The following is a 15418-nucleotide window of genomic DNA, read 5'->3' on the forward strand; positions in this document are numbered from 1 at the left end:
TGCTGATGAAAGATAAGAGTCGAAGGTTTCTTACACTGAATTGAATGTTGATGTAGTCCTAAAACTCAATATTCTGTGGGTCCTATAATTTGAATGAAAATGACCAAAACCCTGGCACTGGAGTGGATATAGTTTTGAACATCGTCTGGGGAAGGATCTCCACTCAAAGATGCTCCCAGGTTTTGCCTGGAAATGTGAGTTTTTGTGTTGGTGAAAGCCCACAATGATTTGAATTCATTATAAGTATGGTGAAAATTGAGAAACAATCGAATGTCAAGGTTACTATTTAAAACGCAGAGCCTCTCGAGTCTCAACTGCTTCTGAAAGGGGGGCGTCTTTTTCCCTTGTTGAAAGTCAAACTGGTGTGACCCTGTTCCGTCATCTGTCATTGCGTTTCCTACTCACCAAGTTTCTTTATTGAGAATCATTTGATAAATTAGTTTTCAGTCTGAAGAAGCCCCGTTCAAGTCCTTGCCTTTAACTTTCCCACTTCCTCTCAGTGCCCTTTCCGGACCTTTGTATCACCAAAGGGCTCACGCTCAAGCCACGATAAAGACATATGAAGGCATGACATCTTCCCGAATCACACAGAAAAAGACTGAATCAGCTGTCAACGGTTTTTGTTGGAGCTGAGCGGCCAACAGTCTTGAGTGCTTCCTAACCATGTCCTAGAGGTTGTAGCCTGTGACCCACAGCTCATCAATCTCGCACCAGTGTCCTCATCTCACTTGTCTCAATCGAGGCTGTCAGAGCGAGGGAAGGAGGGAGGGACTCGTATGGTTTGTTTGTGCTCCCTGTGCATCTGTGTTTGGTTCCTTTGTGTGGGCATCAACATTGGAGTGAAATCTGGAGTGCGCACTGAAGGGCTGCATGGGAGCTAGCTCTTGTGAGCTATATGACCATAATCTAGAAGGCCTAACTTCGTAACTTTTCATCTTGAAAGTTGAATCAACTTTTTGCATGCACAACCATTAAACAATCTGCATTGATGTATTCAGAATCAGAATCATCTTCATTGCCAAGTATGTAGAATATACAAGGAATTTATTTCCGGTAGAACAAATGCAGCGTGCATTAGTATCATGTCTTTACATGCCACATATCACCGACGTTGATGCTATATTGCTTATTCAAAGAGCTTCATATATGCTTCATATGTTGTGTCCTTCACCAGTTTCGTCGCTTACAGCTCGAATTTATACGGAAGGACTTCTTTAATCGATCGCAAACCACTTATGCTTTCCCCTTCAGAACTATTTGAATCATATTCAAAATTGGATGAGTAAGAAGAAAGGATCTTTTCTGAATCTGAACTCTCTGAAGCCATTGTTTTGATTCATTTTTATTGGTGTTTTGCGTTTGACTAAAAATATCACCCTGCGTGTTTTGGGTATTTTAGATACTATATTTTCTGATGTCAGTTAGGAAACAAAAAATGTCCTTTAAGGCGCAATAGAAACTAATCTGTATGTATTGCATTGTATTTTGGACAGCTACCCTCATTTCAAGCTCAGATAACTCCAGACCCATATAATTTATGAATTAACTCTTTTTTGTTCTGATGAAAGAAAATAATCTAAGGTTTTGTACGTTGCATTGAATGTTTATGTTGTCCAAATACTCAATATTCTGTGGGTACTGGAATTGGAGTGACAATGACAAAAACCCCGGCACTGGAGTGGACACATTTTTGCACATTATCTGGCAGTGAATGAGTTAATGCGTCTTCATATGTTTGTGTATCGAAGTCCAGTTTCATTTGCCTTAAATGGGAGTATATTTATAATATAGTTTGATTCTTGTACACACATCATAAAATCTGCACACTTTTTTTTTTAACCTAAATTCAGTTTTCTTTGTGCTTGCTCATCAATGTGTGTTTTTTTATCATTCTGGGTTTAATGATAGGCCCCTGGAAATGGAGCCAGTGCCACGAACAGAACAGTCGAAAGGGCAAATATGTAATCCGTTGTTGGCCTGTGGGAATAAAAGATTGCGTACTTACGCACAGAAAATAAATTCAACGCTCTTCGTGAGAATTTTTTTTCTGGCTGTGTGAAGCAGTCTGATCGAACAGACTGGAAAGAGTTGTGAACTAATGTCATATAGTTTGGAGTATGGTTATTTAATGGGTAGATGTAATATTGTGACAATGGTTTGGTGGTTTGGCTACTTGCGCTTTTCATCGTATTGCCTGTGTGTTTTACACACACACACACACACACACACACACACACTCTTCATAACCATCATGTCTGATCTGTCTCTCTTCTCGCCCCCTCCGCCTAGCTTGAGGATTTTATAACTCCTCAGAGGAAAAGCGTCGCATCTTGTAAGGAACCACAGGTCAGAAACGTCACTCCTCAATCCCAGTGTGTTGTGTTGTGCTGTGCTGTGTTGTTTTTTTTTTTTTGTTTTGTTTTGCAAAACTGTTCGTGTGCTTGCTCCAACACAAATAATGCATGTTTGCCCGACCATTCCCCGGCGGACTACTCTTTACTCCACCCTTGCCCCTGGAATCACCTCGGGGCTTTGCACTTTGTTTTTATTCCCTTTTGCATGACCACATCTGGTCCTTTTGATGTTATTCCATTTTTTCTCTGGCGCTTTTGGAATGGTTGTTATGTGACCCTGAATACCTCTGAGAAACAAACTGATTGTTTTCCACACAGCTGCTTGCTTTTGTGAACTTCACATAAACCTTTGCTCTCTCACCATTCGGTGTCTTTCAACCACTTGGCAAAGCCTTCTCTTAGAGAGGACCAGGCATGCTTGAGCAAATGCATCTTTGCCCAACTGAACTCAAGAATGAATTGTGTTCAATTGCAATCCCCTCTTCTGTATTTGTGCTGTATTTATACACTGTGAAAAAAAAACCCAAACTGTTCTTTTCCTGATTTATTTTTTGTATGTGTGAGGCCTTTCATGGATTACAAAATAAACGAATGAATAAACAAATAGATAATGAGATAGATAATTAATAAATAAATAAATCATCTTTTGTGATTTAAATTTTTTACATAATTTTTCTGGACCAACTCATGAAGAGACGCTTGAATGACTGATTGAATGAATGAATAAATGAATAAACAAATAAGTAAATATCTAAATGCAATAATAAATACATACACACTGTAAATAAATACATGAATACATATTTTTTTTGTTTGAAAAAAATAAATAAAAATTCTGGACCAACTCATTAAAAGACACTTTTTTTTGGGGGGGGGGGGGGGTAGATTAAAGCAATACCAATGAAAGTTTGGAAATGATTACTTTTTGGTTTGTCTCCCTAAGGTAAGGAAGGACCTCAACTTTTTTACGCTCCAAATCCTCAATTGCTTCCCAAACGATCGTCATCCCTTTGTCGTGCTTGTTTTTGTCCCTATTGTGCTCCCTGGGGAATTTTTTTCTTGTTTTTTCGTGCTTTGTTTCATCTATTGGCTTGCTAAATTCAGGAGGATGCCCTCCTGGTACTGTGGCAGCCTTTGTGGGTGATGCCGTGAGTTTTCACACACACCTCCAAAGGGAAGTAGTTATCCAAGCTGGGCCAGAATTTACCACCGTGTAATTGCTGGCCACTAAATACTGTTGAGAAAACCAAGAGGCAGCGGAATGTGTGCCAACTAGAAGCACAGCGGATGAGATGTAGAATCATGCGAAGCGATGTTTGCTGCGCTTTTAAATGACTGGTGGGAGAGTCAATTTGACAGATTAATTGAGCACTGCTACATGACTGGTGAAAGCGATTGATGCATTTTTTCCCCCTGAAAGTACACATATATGCAAACGGGATGAATCAAGTCAACTTTATTCTTCAAATTCAGTTCCCGTTTTATTTATTTATTTTTTTTGTCCATGAGGCAGAAAAGGTGTTGATCATTTTTTCCAAATCGAAAACACAAGTTTGCAAGCCTTTGTTGTCTTCTCCAGTGCAATCTGCATAACAGTGTCAGAGGAGCTGTTATGAAACCCCCCCCCCTCCAAACCATTAACCCCTAAATACTGAATCAAACGCTTGTTTGATCAGTCTCGATTTAGTATTACCCGCGGGGCACTTTATGAAAACAAAAATGACCCTTGCCCCACAGCGGGTGAAGTCACCTGCCCTAGACTGCTGAGAAAACAAAACAACGACATATCGGCCTACTCGTCGCACACTTGAGACCACAAAACTTTACAACAGGGCTTTCACCGCTTCCCAAAATAGGCTCGCGTAATGTGCGCCATACGCCTGGCTGCCATTATAGCGGCCTCAAGGAAAACCAAGTTGAATGAATGGCTTGTCTGTGAATGGCTGTTTACTTGTGACATGGTTGTATTTCCTCCTTTCATTGTTTACCACAGACATGCCCAGCATAGGTGCATTTACTTGATTTGTTATAAGCAGAAAACTATGATACATTTGCGAGCCCTCAAAGCACATCAGAAGTGGAATTTGACACAAACTTTTTGGTGTAATGCATCCTCCATGACAAGTCTGTGTAAGCTCTCAGTCGTACAGGAGTGGTCCATCGATGAAGGATGTACAGATGACGGCTGAAGAAACCTTCTCATCCTCCATGACATTATTTATCCAGTAATTGAATTGTTAGTAATAATAGCACTTCATAGATGTAATGTATGTATTACTTTTATCTATTATTATAATATTGTTATTATTATTGTTTATTATTAATTAATTTATGTATTTTCGGAAAATAAATACCATATTTTCCGTTGTATAAGGGGCACCCAAAAGCCTTCATTTTCTTCAAAAGATGATCCTGCGGCTTATACGCAGGTGCGCCTTATGTGAAGAAATATTGAGCCTCAACTGGTCTCACAACTAATTTCAGAAGCCACCGACTCCATTTCCCCCCTGTACAAGAGGTGTGTAACCCCAGTAAACTGTACCTTGTAATGTGGCGTGCCTTATACAGTAATTGGAAAACCATTTATAGATTTATATATTATATTTGGAAAACTTTTTTCATTCATTGAATGTGCGCCTTATAGTCCGGTGCGCCTTCTCGAAGGAAAATGTTAAAACATCCATGAATCATTGGGGATGCGACTTATACACCTGAAAATACGGTACTTGGCATTGCACCGAGTGGCTTGCAAGCTAAGCTCACTTGAAATTATTCACTGTTATGCATCTATGTTTTCGTGATGAATAGCTGCTGTACCTTGACTTGGATCTTCAGTGAGTCACGTTATGCAGTGCAGTCCATCCATTTCTGCTGTTTGAGCTAACTTCAGCATTTCCGCTAATTACGTTTAACATGCTTTGCAGATGCTAATCAAAACACCAGCTTTTCTTTAAAAAGGAGTATTGACTACAAAGGAACCTTGTGTGCGGAAAATGGGAGGCAACGCCGTATGGAAATCCTCGCCACATACATCACGTGCCCATATGTTCTCTATTCTAAAGTTTTTCAGATCCTCCTCGGCCACGTGACTAAAGGAAAGGGCGTGTTGTTTTTGTTAAATTGGCATACTAAATATACACTTTGTCGGACCTGACCCCTCATTTGCTTTTGCTGTGGCCACTTTAGCTTGACATATGTGCTCCATCGTGGTATCATAGCTACTCATTACATAGGAAGGCTTCCATTTTACATCTTCTGTATCGTGTTTCCTTCACACAAGCTCTCATCCCATTTAGGTCAGTCATTGATCATTCAGCCGCACTTTTTAATACATATAACCGGGAGTAGTTTTTTTCTGGTTCTCTTGTGTTCTTGTGTTCATTTGTGGAAAGGGGTGGATTGTACAAATGTTCCTGCAGCGTTGTAACAACAAACCGAAGCAGAGTCTGGCAATCTTTTCTGGTAACATGAAAATCATATAAATAAGGTAAAAGCGGTCATAATCCAATGAAATGTCACCCTCTTTTTGACCCAGTCACTTTGCTGTTGTGAGAAGCTAACGTCATAAGTAGAAAGTGAAAAAAAAAAACTAGTTTTGTGTCATTTTTGACAGTAAGAATCAATGTTTGTCCTTTCATAGTGGTTGCAATGAGGTTTAGTCAGATGACATGACAGTTCCAAATTTGTCTAATATTTAAAGCATATTTTACAAGCTATAAGGCATATCCGACTATCTAATCACATAATCATCCAAGCGTCCATCTGTCATCTGGTGAGGTTTTGGGGGATAATGCATCCACACTGCTGTGTCATCTTCTCAGCGGCTGGCCAACCACCGGAGGCCACACCGGTACATTTAGATCTTTAAATTGTACTTTTCTGTAATTACAACAAGGCAGCCTTTGAAACACACAAACCAAAAAACACACACATTTATCCACCTGTAGCCATGATGCTGGAATGGGACAGACATTTCAATCATTGCATCGATGAATGGTTGCCAGCTGGAGTTGTAATGCTTGGTTAAGCCTAAACGCAGATTGTGAAAGCCTCGGCTGAACTGACAGAATTAGTTCATCATGCTGCGGGGAACCTGAAGGAAGGCTGCATTTGTTTACACACTTTTGGTCTGTTTGAAACCCTGCCCCCTTGTCTCTTTACAATATGCTTCCATTGACATATCTACAGCCAAACGTTCATTTAATACTCATATCTGCATGCTCCTCAGACTTCACAGCTGTCACCGAACCTCTGGAAGCCCTACTTTTGTCTCGTGGTGATTTTAGGGAGCTAGACCGCTATAATCCGAGGAGTCCTCCTGAATATTGGGATTGCACTGCGCCGATCCCTCCCCCGGGGGGTCAGATGAAGGGAGAAAAGCCACATGTGATTCACCGCTTGATCTTGCAAATCCTTGTCATAAAATTTGGCTTTTGAAATTGGAAATCCAGCTGTTTCGACCAAGTATAGGGCATAAAAGAATATGAACTAAGACAGGCTAAAGTTAAAGTGGAAAACAATGTTTTCAAGTATAAGTTTTAAAAGTATTTTCAAGTATTCAAGTATTAAAACTAATGAAATGCATTGTCAGGTACTGTATGTGTAATATGTATAACATTTGGTTGTCTGTTTAACTCAGTCGCTGCCATTTCAGAATTTATTCAGGAATTAAAAAGTGTGATGTGGAGCGCCATTCCCGAATTTGTTTCGATTTTGTTTTTTCTTGCGGGGGGGATTAAACCACTGGTCGAACCTCTGGCAATATTTTTCCCTTCCACAGGGGGGGGGGGGCTTTGCCTTTTGTCCATGTTAGCGTTGTTACAGCTTCAGCTGTTGTTAAAGCGCGATATAAATCTACATACGTATATGTATGTATTGTATTGTATTTTGTACAGCCACCCCCATTTCAAGCTCAGATAACTACAAACCCATATAACTTAGGAATCAAGTTAGGAATTATTTTTTTTCTGGTGAAAGAAGAGAGTCTAAGGTTTCTAACACTATAATAAATGTCATGTAGTCCTAAAACTCAATATTCTGTGGGTCCTGCAATTTGAGTGAAAATGACAAAAACCTTGGCACTGGAGTGGACACATTTTTGCACACCTTCTGGTAGTGAATGAGTTAATTAAAAATGTACTCAAACCTTAAAAAACAAAAATTAACTCTATTCAAATACTAACCAATTCCAATGGGTACGAGTGTTTTATGTTGCTTTATCAATCAATCTACTGGCTTGAGGCGGTTTAAGAAGCAGTTCTTCTCTGTGACATTGATGTTGATGCATAAGCCAGCGTGAGCTCTGAGAGGTTGGCAGCTCATGAATGTCCAATTCTGTAGGAATTGGACATTCGCCCTTGCCACTCTACTATCCGGATGCCCAGAATCTCGTCTGTATTCCATTTGAAATGTGGGAAGAAACCATCTTGTATTGTGGAATGGAACAACTGTTTGTTCCAGGGGTAACTGTGTCCCTCCAAAAAAGAAAAAAAAACCTGGTCTGAATTTAGCTTCACTCTATTAGCATCTGATAAGTGACATATCCTTACCCCTGCAGACCCACAACATCTCCACCTGTGATTTGGTGGCTTGGGGATAAATTTTCCCCAAGAAATGAAAATAGACATCATGTTTTGAGCATCTCAAGTTGCTTTTTGTCTTCATCTTCTTCTTTTCCTTTCGGCTTTTCCCTTCAAGGGGTCGCCACAGCAAACCAGTGTCCTCCATCTTTAGAGGTTTGATCCGCATGTTTGTTTTGGCCAAGCTTTTACGTAGGATGCCCTTCCTGACACAACCCTGGTCTTGTTATAGTAGATGTGAACCTTGATATTAGCCCAGTTTTAGAGGAGGCAAGATGAGCATTTATTCATTTACAGTATATGAGACAACACCATCTCCCCAAAACATGCCTTGGTCATTGAGACAAAAAAGAAAGGGTGTCAAGTTTTTAAATCCACTATATACATTTTCTCTGTACTGCTTATGCTCATAAGAGCTGTGGATGCGCTTGGAGCAGATCCCAGTAGATTTCGTGCGACCTGGTCACCAGCCAATCCAAAATGAATACACGATTTTTGTAAAAATGTGCAGACAATTAAATACATTATTTAAAATAATAATAATGTATAATTATAAAAATGATCGCAAAATGTCAATTTTACAAAGCAAATTGCCTTAATTTTTTCCTCCCCTGATATAAACTCCGCAATAATTCTTTAGACTTGGAGATAAAATGAATGTGTTCTTCATGAAGCTGAAATGTACCACTTGATATAGCAACAACAACCACCTTTTCTGCAGATGTGTATTGGAAAGCACAATCTCCTAAGACACAAATGTTCAGCCCTCCATTCCAGTCAAACCATGACATTTCTTTTGATCTAATTGTCTTCCTGGGGAACGTACAGAATCCCAAATTGCATTGCCAAAGTTCTCATATGAACATAGATCGGCGAATGCTCCTTACACGATCCAGCCAACATCAGTGCTCGGTTACCAGCATGCTACTGAGAACCCCGTGGCCATGAGCAGGTGGCCGCCTCCTTGTGAAGCCCAAGCAGTTGAGAAGGCCACACAAAGGGCTCAAAGAGGCCTGCCAGCATGGTAACCATCTTGAATATCCAGGCCCGGTATGGCGGCGCCTCTAAATCTGTCAGCGGCCGTAGTGTTGCTGCCAGTTTTGTTCATTCTGCTACTGTAACGCACCAAGCCTTTCAAATGGGTTTTTAAGGCTTTTGTTAAGCCTTGACCTAAATGGGGCGCGTGCACAGCGCAAGCTACGGTTGGCTAAGAGGTCATGGACACCTAGAAAGTTGTGATTTGGACTCTTGACCCCTTTTTTCTCCCAAACCAACTATTTTACCAGATGATTGCTTCTGCGAACCCGCAACTAAGCCAAACTGTGGCGGCATTGAGTTTGGCAAGACTGTGACTGTGTCCTTTCCTACCTCCCTGTTCATTGTTTGCTACTCTGGACTGTTGATGTAGAGGGATGGAGGTGGGGGGTTGGCCGGCCGCGGAGTGAGTGCAGGCCATCTTCAGTAAACAATTGGTCCTTGTGCACTTGGAGCAACACCCCTTTCACCCCCACTTTTGCGGAGCATATGCCAGAAACTCCCAAGTTTGGTTGGTGATCCCAAGGTTTGGGAGGTCAAAACGCCTCCAAGCCAGTTTGTTCTCATATACTACATAATCGATAATCAATTAACCACCCCCTCCCACTCTGTTTTCCCAAGAGAAGTGATTGATTGTTTATGTACACTCCCACCATCAGCACCCTAGTTATTTAAAAGTAATGACTAACCCATATTTAGAATTAGCCTGAATGGGTCACAAGAGAACAATGGAATATTTGTCGTCGGATGTACCACCGCACTAATGTAAGGACCATATAGAAAAACACTGTAATATGCTTTCTTTCAGCAGGATTTATGGGGTTTTACAGATAAATACTTGTGGAGTGTTATATGCCATTTTATGGTTTAAGGACTACCAAAAATGCTATTTTAAAGGACAACCGACGCCTCCAGACATGTTGTGTCCATACTTTGTAAAATCACTTCAAATGACATCTACTGAGTATATTTTACAAAGATTACACCGCATATAGCTATATTTTACGTTTTAAGACTCGCGCTGAATATTCAGGAAGTCTTGTTTTCGAGTTGATGATGATGCCTGATGTGACGTCTGGAACGCCCCTGACCGAGAAAGCGACACACAATGCATTTTGGGTACTTTGTTTGGTCTGAAAACTTCGTGTTTATCCGTGTTGATGGCGAAATTAGAAGGAAAAAACATAAATAACGCCATGGTGAATCGTTGTGAATTGCGCCAAGATTTTGATATTTGATTTTATTTGATACTAGTTTACACAAATTCCCAGCAGACAAATTCCCAGCAGCCCATGTCCATCTTGTGCATTTTCTGGGACGCTACATTGGAATACTAACGGCTCCAATTGATACGGGAGGACTTCTTTAATCAATTGCAAACATTTATGCTTTCCTCTTCAGAACTACTTCAATCATATTCATAACTGGATGAGCAACAAGAATTAATTTTGAAGTAATTTTGGGGCACTTTAAGTCATTTTTATTGGTGTTTTGTATTTGACTAAAAATATCAGCCTGCGTGTTTTGGTTATTTAAGATGCTATAAAACATTTTTCTGTCAGTTAGGAAACAAAAAATTGGTGTCGGTTGTCCTTTAAGGGGCATGGAAACTCACTTTTTGTTTCCTTTTATTTTGTATTATTTTATTTATTTCTGTATTTCCTTTTAGTTTGGTTAGTTAGTTAGCTAATTAGTTAGTTGGTTAGTTTATTTGGTTGGTTAATTGGTTGGTTAGTTAGTTATTTTACAAAAATAAGCTTTGAAGCCTGAAGATGCTAATATTTGTATTTATGTCATCAAGTTAAAAAAAATTAATTAATACTTTTTTCACATTTGTTTTAAACAATTTTCAAATCCTGGGAACAGATCCCAAAGTACAAGTTTTTGACAACAGATACCAGATCCGTTCATGATAAATGCTGATTTACAACGCATCTCATAAGCTTTTACCTTTCTGGTAGTAAATTGCAAAAAGAAAGAAAAATAAACAAAATGCCTTCATAATGTTTGCGCGATACTGTATTTTTTGTAATGCTCCATCCAGCCCCTAGCAGTTCACATTAATGCAAAGAGAGTGTATATACTGGTACATGACGGTTGGGCTTTTACATTCCTTACTCCTGCCCCGGCATGCACTTTACACTTTTTAAGTTATTTTTGCTGGAGTTCATGTTATCATGTGTACAATAAAAAAGTGTCACTGCTAACTCTGTTTAAACCAGCGATGTATAGGTGATGCGTGCTCTTCTCACGAGACACCCAATCGCATGTTATCTTTCCCTTCGTCTGGCCGACTCACCCGTTTGCTGCGGGTATCTTTTGAGGGTATTGTGGAAAAACAAGAATAACCCGCTTTCATCCAGATCACTTTACCCTGTCTTTTTGAGTAAGTGTGTGACCCTCCCTTTGTGTGTTTGTCACAATATTATTTGTACATGTGACGTCATGAGGACACTGGGGTGCCAACTACAGTGTGAAAAAAACTCTGCGAGCATATTGCTTCAGGAAAAAACAAACAAACAAACTGTTATGAAGCTTTCTGTCACAATTTGGTAAATAAAGTGGAAGCATTGAATTATGTCATTTGATCACTTTGAGTAATAATGTCATTCCAATTTTAGTTAATATCGCCTCCAATCCATTTCAGACTGTCGTAAAACTCGACCTGGAGATTTCTACATGCTGCCGGGATTGAGAACAGATTTAGGGATTTGGTTTAATATTTCTGCTTAATCTTCCCCACATATCCCGAGAATTTCAATTTGCTGCCCTAAGGTCGGGTATTAAATATTGACCATTACCTCGCGTTAAACGTGGACTAAAGTTATGGAAATGTATCAGTATATCTGTCGGTTTCACATTACTTACCATAGTTTGAATTAAAATGATTTTTATAAAATCCTCATAATATCCCCATTGCTCATAGTAATGTCACAATATTGCTTCCTGTTCTTTATTCTTGTGGAATAAAAAAAGTTACTTTAGATGTCAACATTGACACAAAGTATTGCTTGTTTCTTGTTACTCATCCATTTACAGTTTTATTTGGATAATGCTGACATTTTCGGTTCTTGTAACAGCACTTGAAATTACAACAAGGACCAAAAGTTGTGTTTCAGCGTGATGCAGTGTACTGAATTTCTTGAACTGCATGTGACAAGCAGCACCAAGTGACCTGAGATTAAGTAACCCATGTCACATTTCAGTATGAGGGAAGTGGATTTGTGTCCTCTTCCCATTTTTGGTCAACGGCCCGTGACAAGATAAGGCTGTGGGGAATTCTTCCTTCTTTTTATTCATGTCATGTAAATCGTGAAATATATTTAGAATTGTGACCTTTTTGTGTCACTCACTGTTGTGTATTGCAGAGGAAATTTCACTGTTGCGAAGTTGTCGGAGTCCAACATGGGGTATGGCATGCTAAGCGTGTTCCTGGGACTGCTCCTGGAGGTGTCCACCCATGGACCCCATGCTGTACCCCGAACCTCCTGGAGACACCAAGGTGAGCCCTCTTGAAACACACACATTCCAAATGCCTTTCTGTGGTTGTGTATTTGTAGCAACTTAAAAAAAATAATGCAACTTTTAGGCTAAAACAAAAAGGGGGAAAAATCTGTACCTGGTTTTTCACTATTCACGGTAGGTCCTCAGACGCTTCCAACCTTCATGAATAGCTGGGATTCATGGTACACACATCTTTTCTATTCTAACTAACTAACATATGGGAGAATGTCGGCACCACCAAGAGTCTAAAAAACCCTCTCAAGTCTATGTGATTGTGCAACTTGGGTCTTTTTTTTTCCATGGGCAAGCACAATCCGATTGTGCCTTGTCAGCCACAATGCCTAGAAAAGGCACAATTGAAGCCGCTTGAAGTGTGCAGCAGATATAGAGTTAGCATCCGAGCACTTCCTGGTGTCTGCCCGACATCATGTTTTAATTGATGGTTTCACATGTAATTCACTGTAAATGATGACTGCCTGGCACTGACAAAAGAAAATCCATGCTTGATCTTTTTGTGATGTATTGCTCAGAAGAGAGTTAAACAGCCCTTTTTTGTCTTTCCTGCTTAGGGAAGAGCTATTTTATTCAATCTGTGCATTGTGTTAGACGTGTCCCAAGCAAACATGGCCTGATCCCTGACAAGCGTGGGGAAAAAAAATAAATAAAAATAATAATACTGCAATAAATCTTCGACCTTTGAAGATACATTTTCCCCATCAGAAGTAATTTAAACTGTCAACATGTGTCATTTGTAAAAGTCAACTCTACAGGCAACATTTTAAATTGACTTTGCGGCCACATTGCACTTTTTAGGTGGATTTCTTCTTCAGATTTTGTATTATGAATTGGCCACTTTACTATGAAGCTGCTTTCATGGTTATTTTTTCGACTTCCCGTTGTCCTTCAAAGTGGTTCCAGGCATGTTGTCCAATTGGTTGTTCGCATTTTGGATTTTCTTGGGGGGGGGGCTTGGGTGCCAATAAAGCGCTGGTCAGACCTCTGGCATTGTTTTTCCTTCCCACGAGGGGGCAGCATTTGCCTTTTGTACAGCCGCCCCCATTTCAAGCACAGATAACTCCAGACCCATCTAACTTGGGATTTAACTCACTTTAACACTCTTAAGTCATTTTCATTGGTGTTTTGCGTTTGACTAAAAAATATCAGCATGCGTGTTTTGGGTATTTTAGATGCTATATTTTCTGATGTCAGTTAGGAAACAAAAAAATGGTGTTGGTTGTCCAATACATACCAATCTGTATGTATTGCATTGTATTTTGGACAGCCACCCTCAGTTCAAGCTCAGATAACTCCAGACTCATATAATTTACAAATTAACTGTTTTTTTCTGATGAAAGAAGAGAGTCTAAGGTTTCTTACACTGGATTAAATGTTTATGTCATCCTAAAACTCAATATTCTGTGGGTCCTGCAATTTCAGTTAAAATGACAAAAACCCTGGCACTGGAGTGGACACATTTTGCACATTGTCTGACAGTGAATTAGTGAATGGGTTAACAACAACAGTTTTGTGCATTTGTTTTGTGTATAGGCAAATAATGGCTGCAAAATTTAATAACTCACCATGAAACCAGCAAAGGAATAATTAATGTGAAGTGAATGTATCCATTCTAGGGTCAAAGCACCTCTTTCTGGAGGTAAAACACACAAACCCAAAGGAAATGCAAAACCTAATCAATTTTGTGCTTCTGTGCTCAGAGTTGGAGCTGATGGAATTCTCCGAGCCGGGCATCTCCAACTACTCCACTCTGCTGCTTAGCAACAAACGAGACGCACTCTATGTGGGCGCTCGTGAGGCCATCTTTGAGCTCAGCACGAAGAATGTCACTGTCCGAAACCACAAGGTATGAAAGACATTTTTCATTTTTAATGTGGCCGTGTGTGTAGGGCAAAATTACTATGAGACAGTATATGATTTTTTTAAACCCTGCATACTCATGATTTAATTTTGACTGCTATGTTCAAGGTTTTATGGCAGGTTGGCGAGACCCCAATAGCCATGTGCACTCTCAAAGGAAAATCAAAGGAGGTGAGAGAGTGAAAATTATGGTTTCATCAGCCTTGAATTACCCACATTGGCCCACTTTTGATGCATCGTTTGTTTTTATTTATTTTTTTTCATTTTGGAAACTAAACAGGTTCAAAGAAGATCGGCAATTATCATAGGATTAGACAGCTCCTTACACACTTTTTTTTATCTCACTCCATGATAATTGCCTAATAGCGCCATTTTCTTTTTTGCTCACGTTTTACTGTGTATTTTTATTTTCTTTCCTAACGTAACAAAAATTATGTTGTATTCTACGTGAAGTGAATTGTGGTATTTCAATTTATTTCAAAACGTTTTACCGTGTATTTCATTTTTTTCCCTAACATAACAAAAATTACAGAGTATTTTATGAGAACTGAATTCTGGTATTTCAATTTATATCAATAGTTAAAACTAGTTTGACATACAAGTAAGTGGAATCACAAGCTTGGTCAAGGAACAAATGATGCAAAGAATATGTACTGCAAAGAATATTCAGTGAATTTTCATCCATTCTTCTGTGTTGGCCTCCAGACCGACTGTCTGAACTACATCCGAGTACTGCAGGTAGCTGATGACCAGCGGCTCTACGTGTGTGGGACACATGCCTTTCAACCGCAATGTGATTATTTGGTAAGTTGCTCTTTTTCCCCAACTTCCCTCGTGTTTGGTCACAGTGTTAGACTGGACCCCCCAAAATTGCCTTTTTGTACATCTTGGAATTGTTTTTTGCAGACTTTGGATAACTTTTCTTTAGAGGGTCGAGCAGAAGATGGCAGGGGCAAGTGCTCCTTTGATCCCTCGCAAAGCTTCACCACCATCATGGTTGGTGAGTTAAGGACCCTTTTAAAGAACCTTTTGTAATTGATAACCATCCCACAGAAAATAAAAGCGACCTTA

At 39.7% G+C, this 15418-nt stretch overlaps 1 protein-coding gene across 6 annotated transcripts in view; it reads left to right on the forward strand.

Annotated features, from left to right (window-relative positions):
• sema4d (sema domain, immunoglobulin domain (Ig), transmembrane domain (TM) and short cytoplasmic domain, (semaphorin) 4D) overlaps positions 1–15418 on the forward strand; it is a 38407-nt gene that overhangs the window by 9594 nt on the left and 13395 nt on the right. For 5 of the 6 annotated variants that reach the window (XR_016118248.1, XR_016118247.1, XM_089020217.1 and 2 more), the window contains exons 3-7: positions 12337–12470; positions 14188–14333; positions 14456–14518; positions 15053–15151; positions 15254–15347. Coding sequence is in view for 4 of the 6 variants with exons in the window: in XM_089020217.1 (XP_088876343.1) it covers positions 12337–12470; positions 14188–14333; positions 14456–14518; positions 15053–15151; positions 15254–15347 (536 nt within the window). In the remaining 2 variants the exon portion in view is untranslated. Of the gene's footprint in view, positions 1–2289; positions 2347–12336; positions 12471–14187; positions 14334–14455; positions 14519–15052; positions 15152–15253; positions 15348–15418 lie in introns of all 6 variants that reach the window. The other variant, XM_089020216.1, reaches the window with a different exon arrangement.

This window comes from Hippocampus bargibanti, linkage group LG18 (genome assembly GCF_051943395.1).
Source record: "Hippocampus bargibanti isolate YZ-2025 linkage group LG18, ASM5194339v1, whole genome shotgun sequence".
Taxonomy (NCBI): Eukaryota; Metazoa; Chordata; class Actinopteri; order Syngnathiformes; family Syngnathidae; genus Hippocampus; species Hippocampus bargibanti.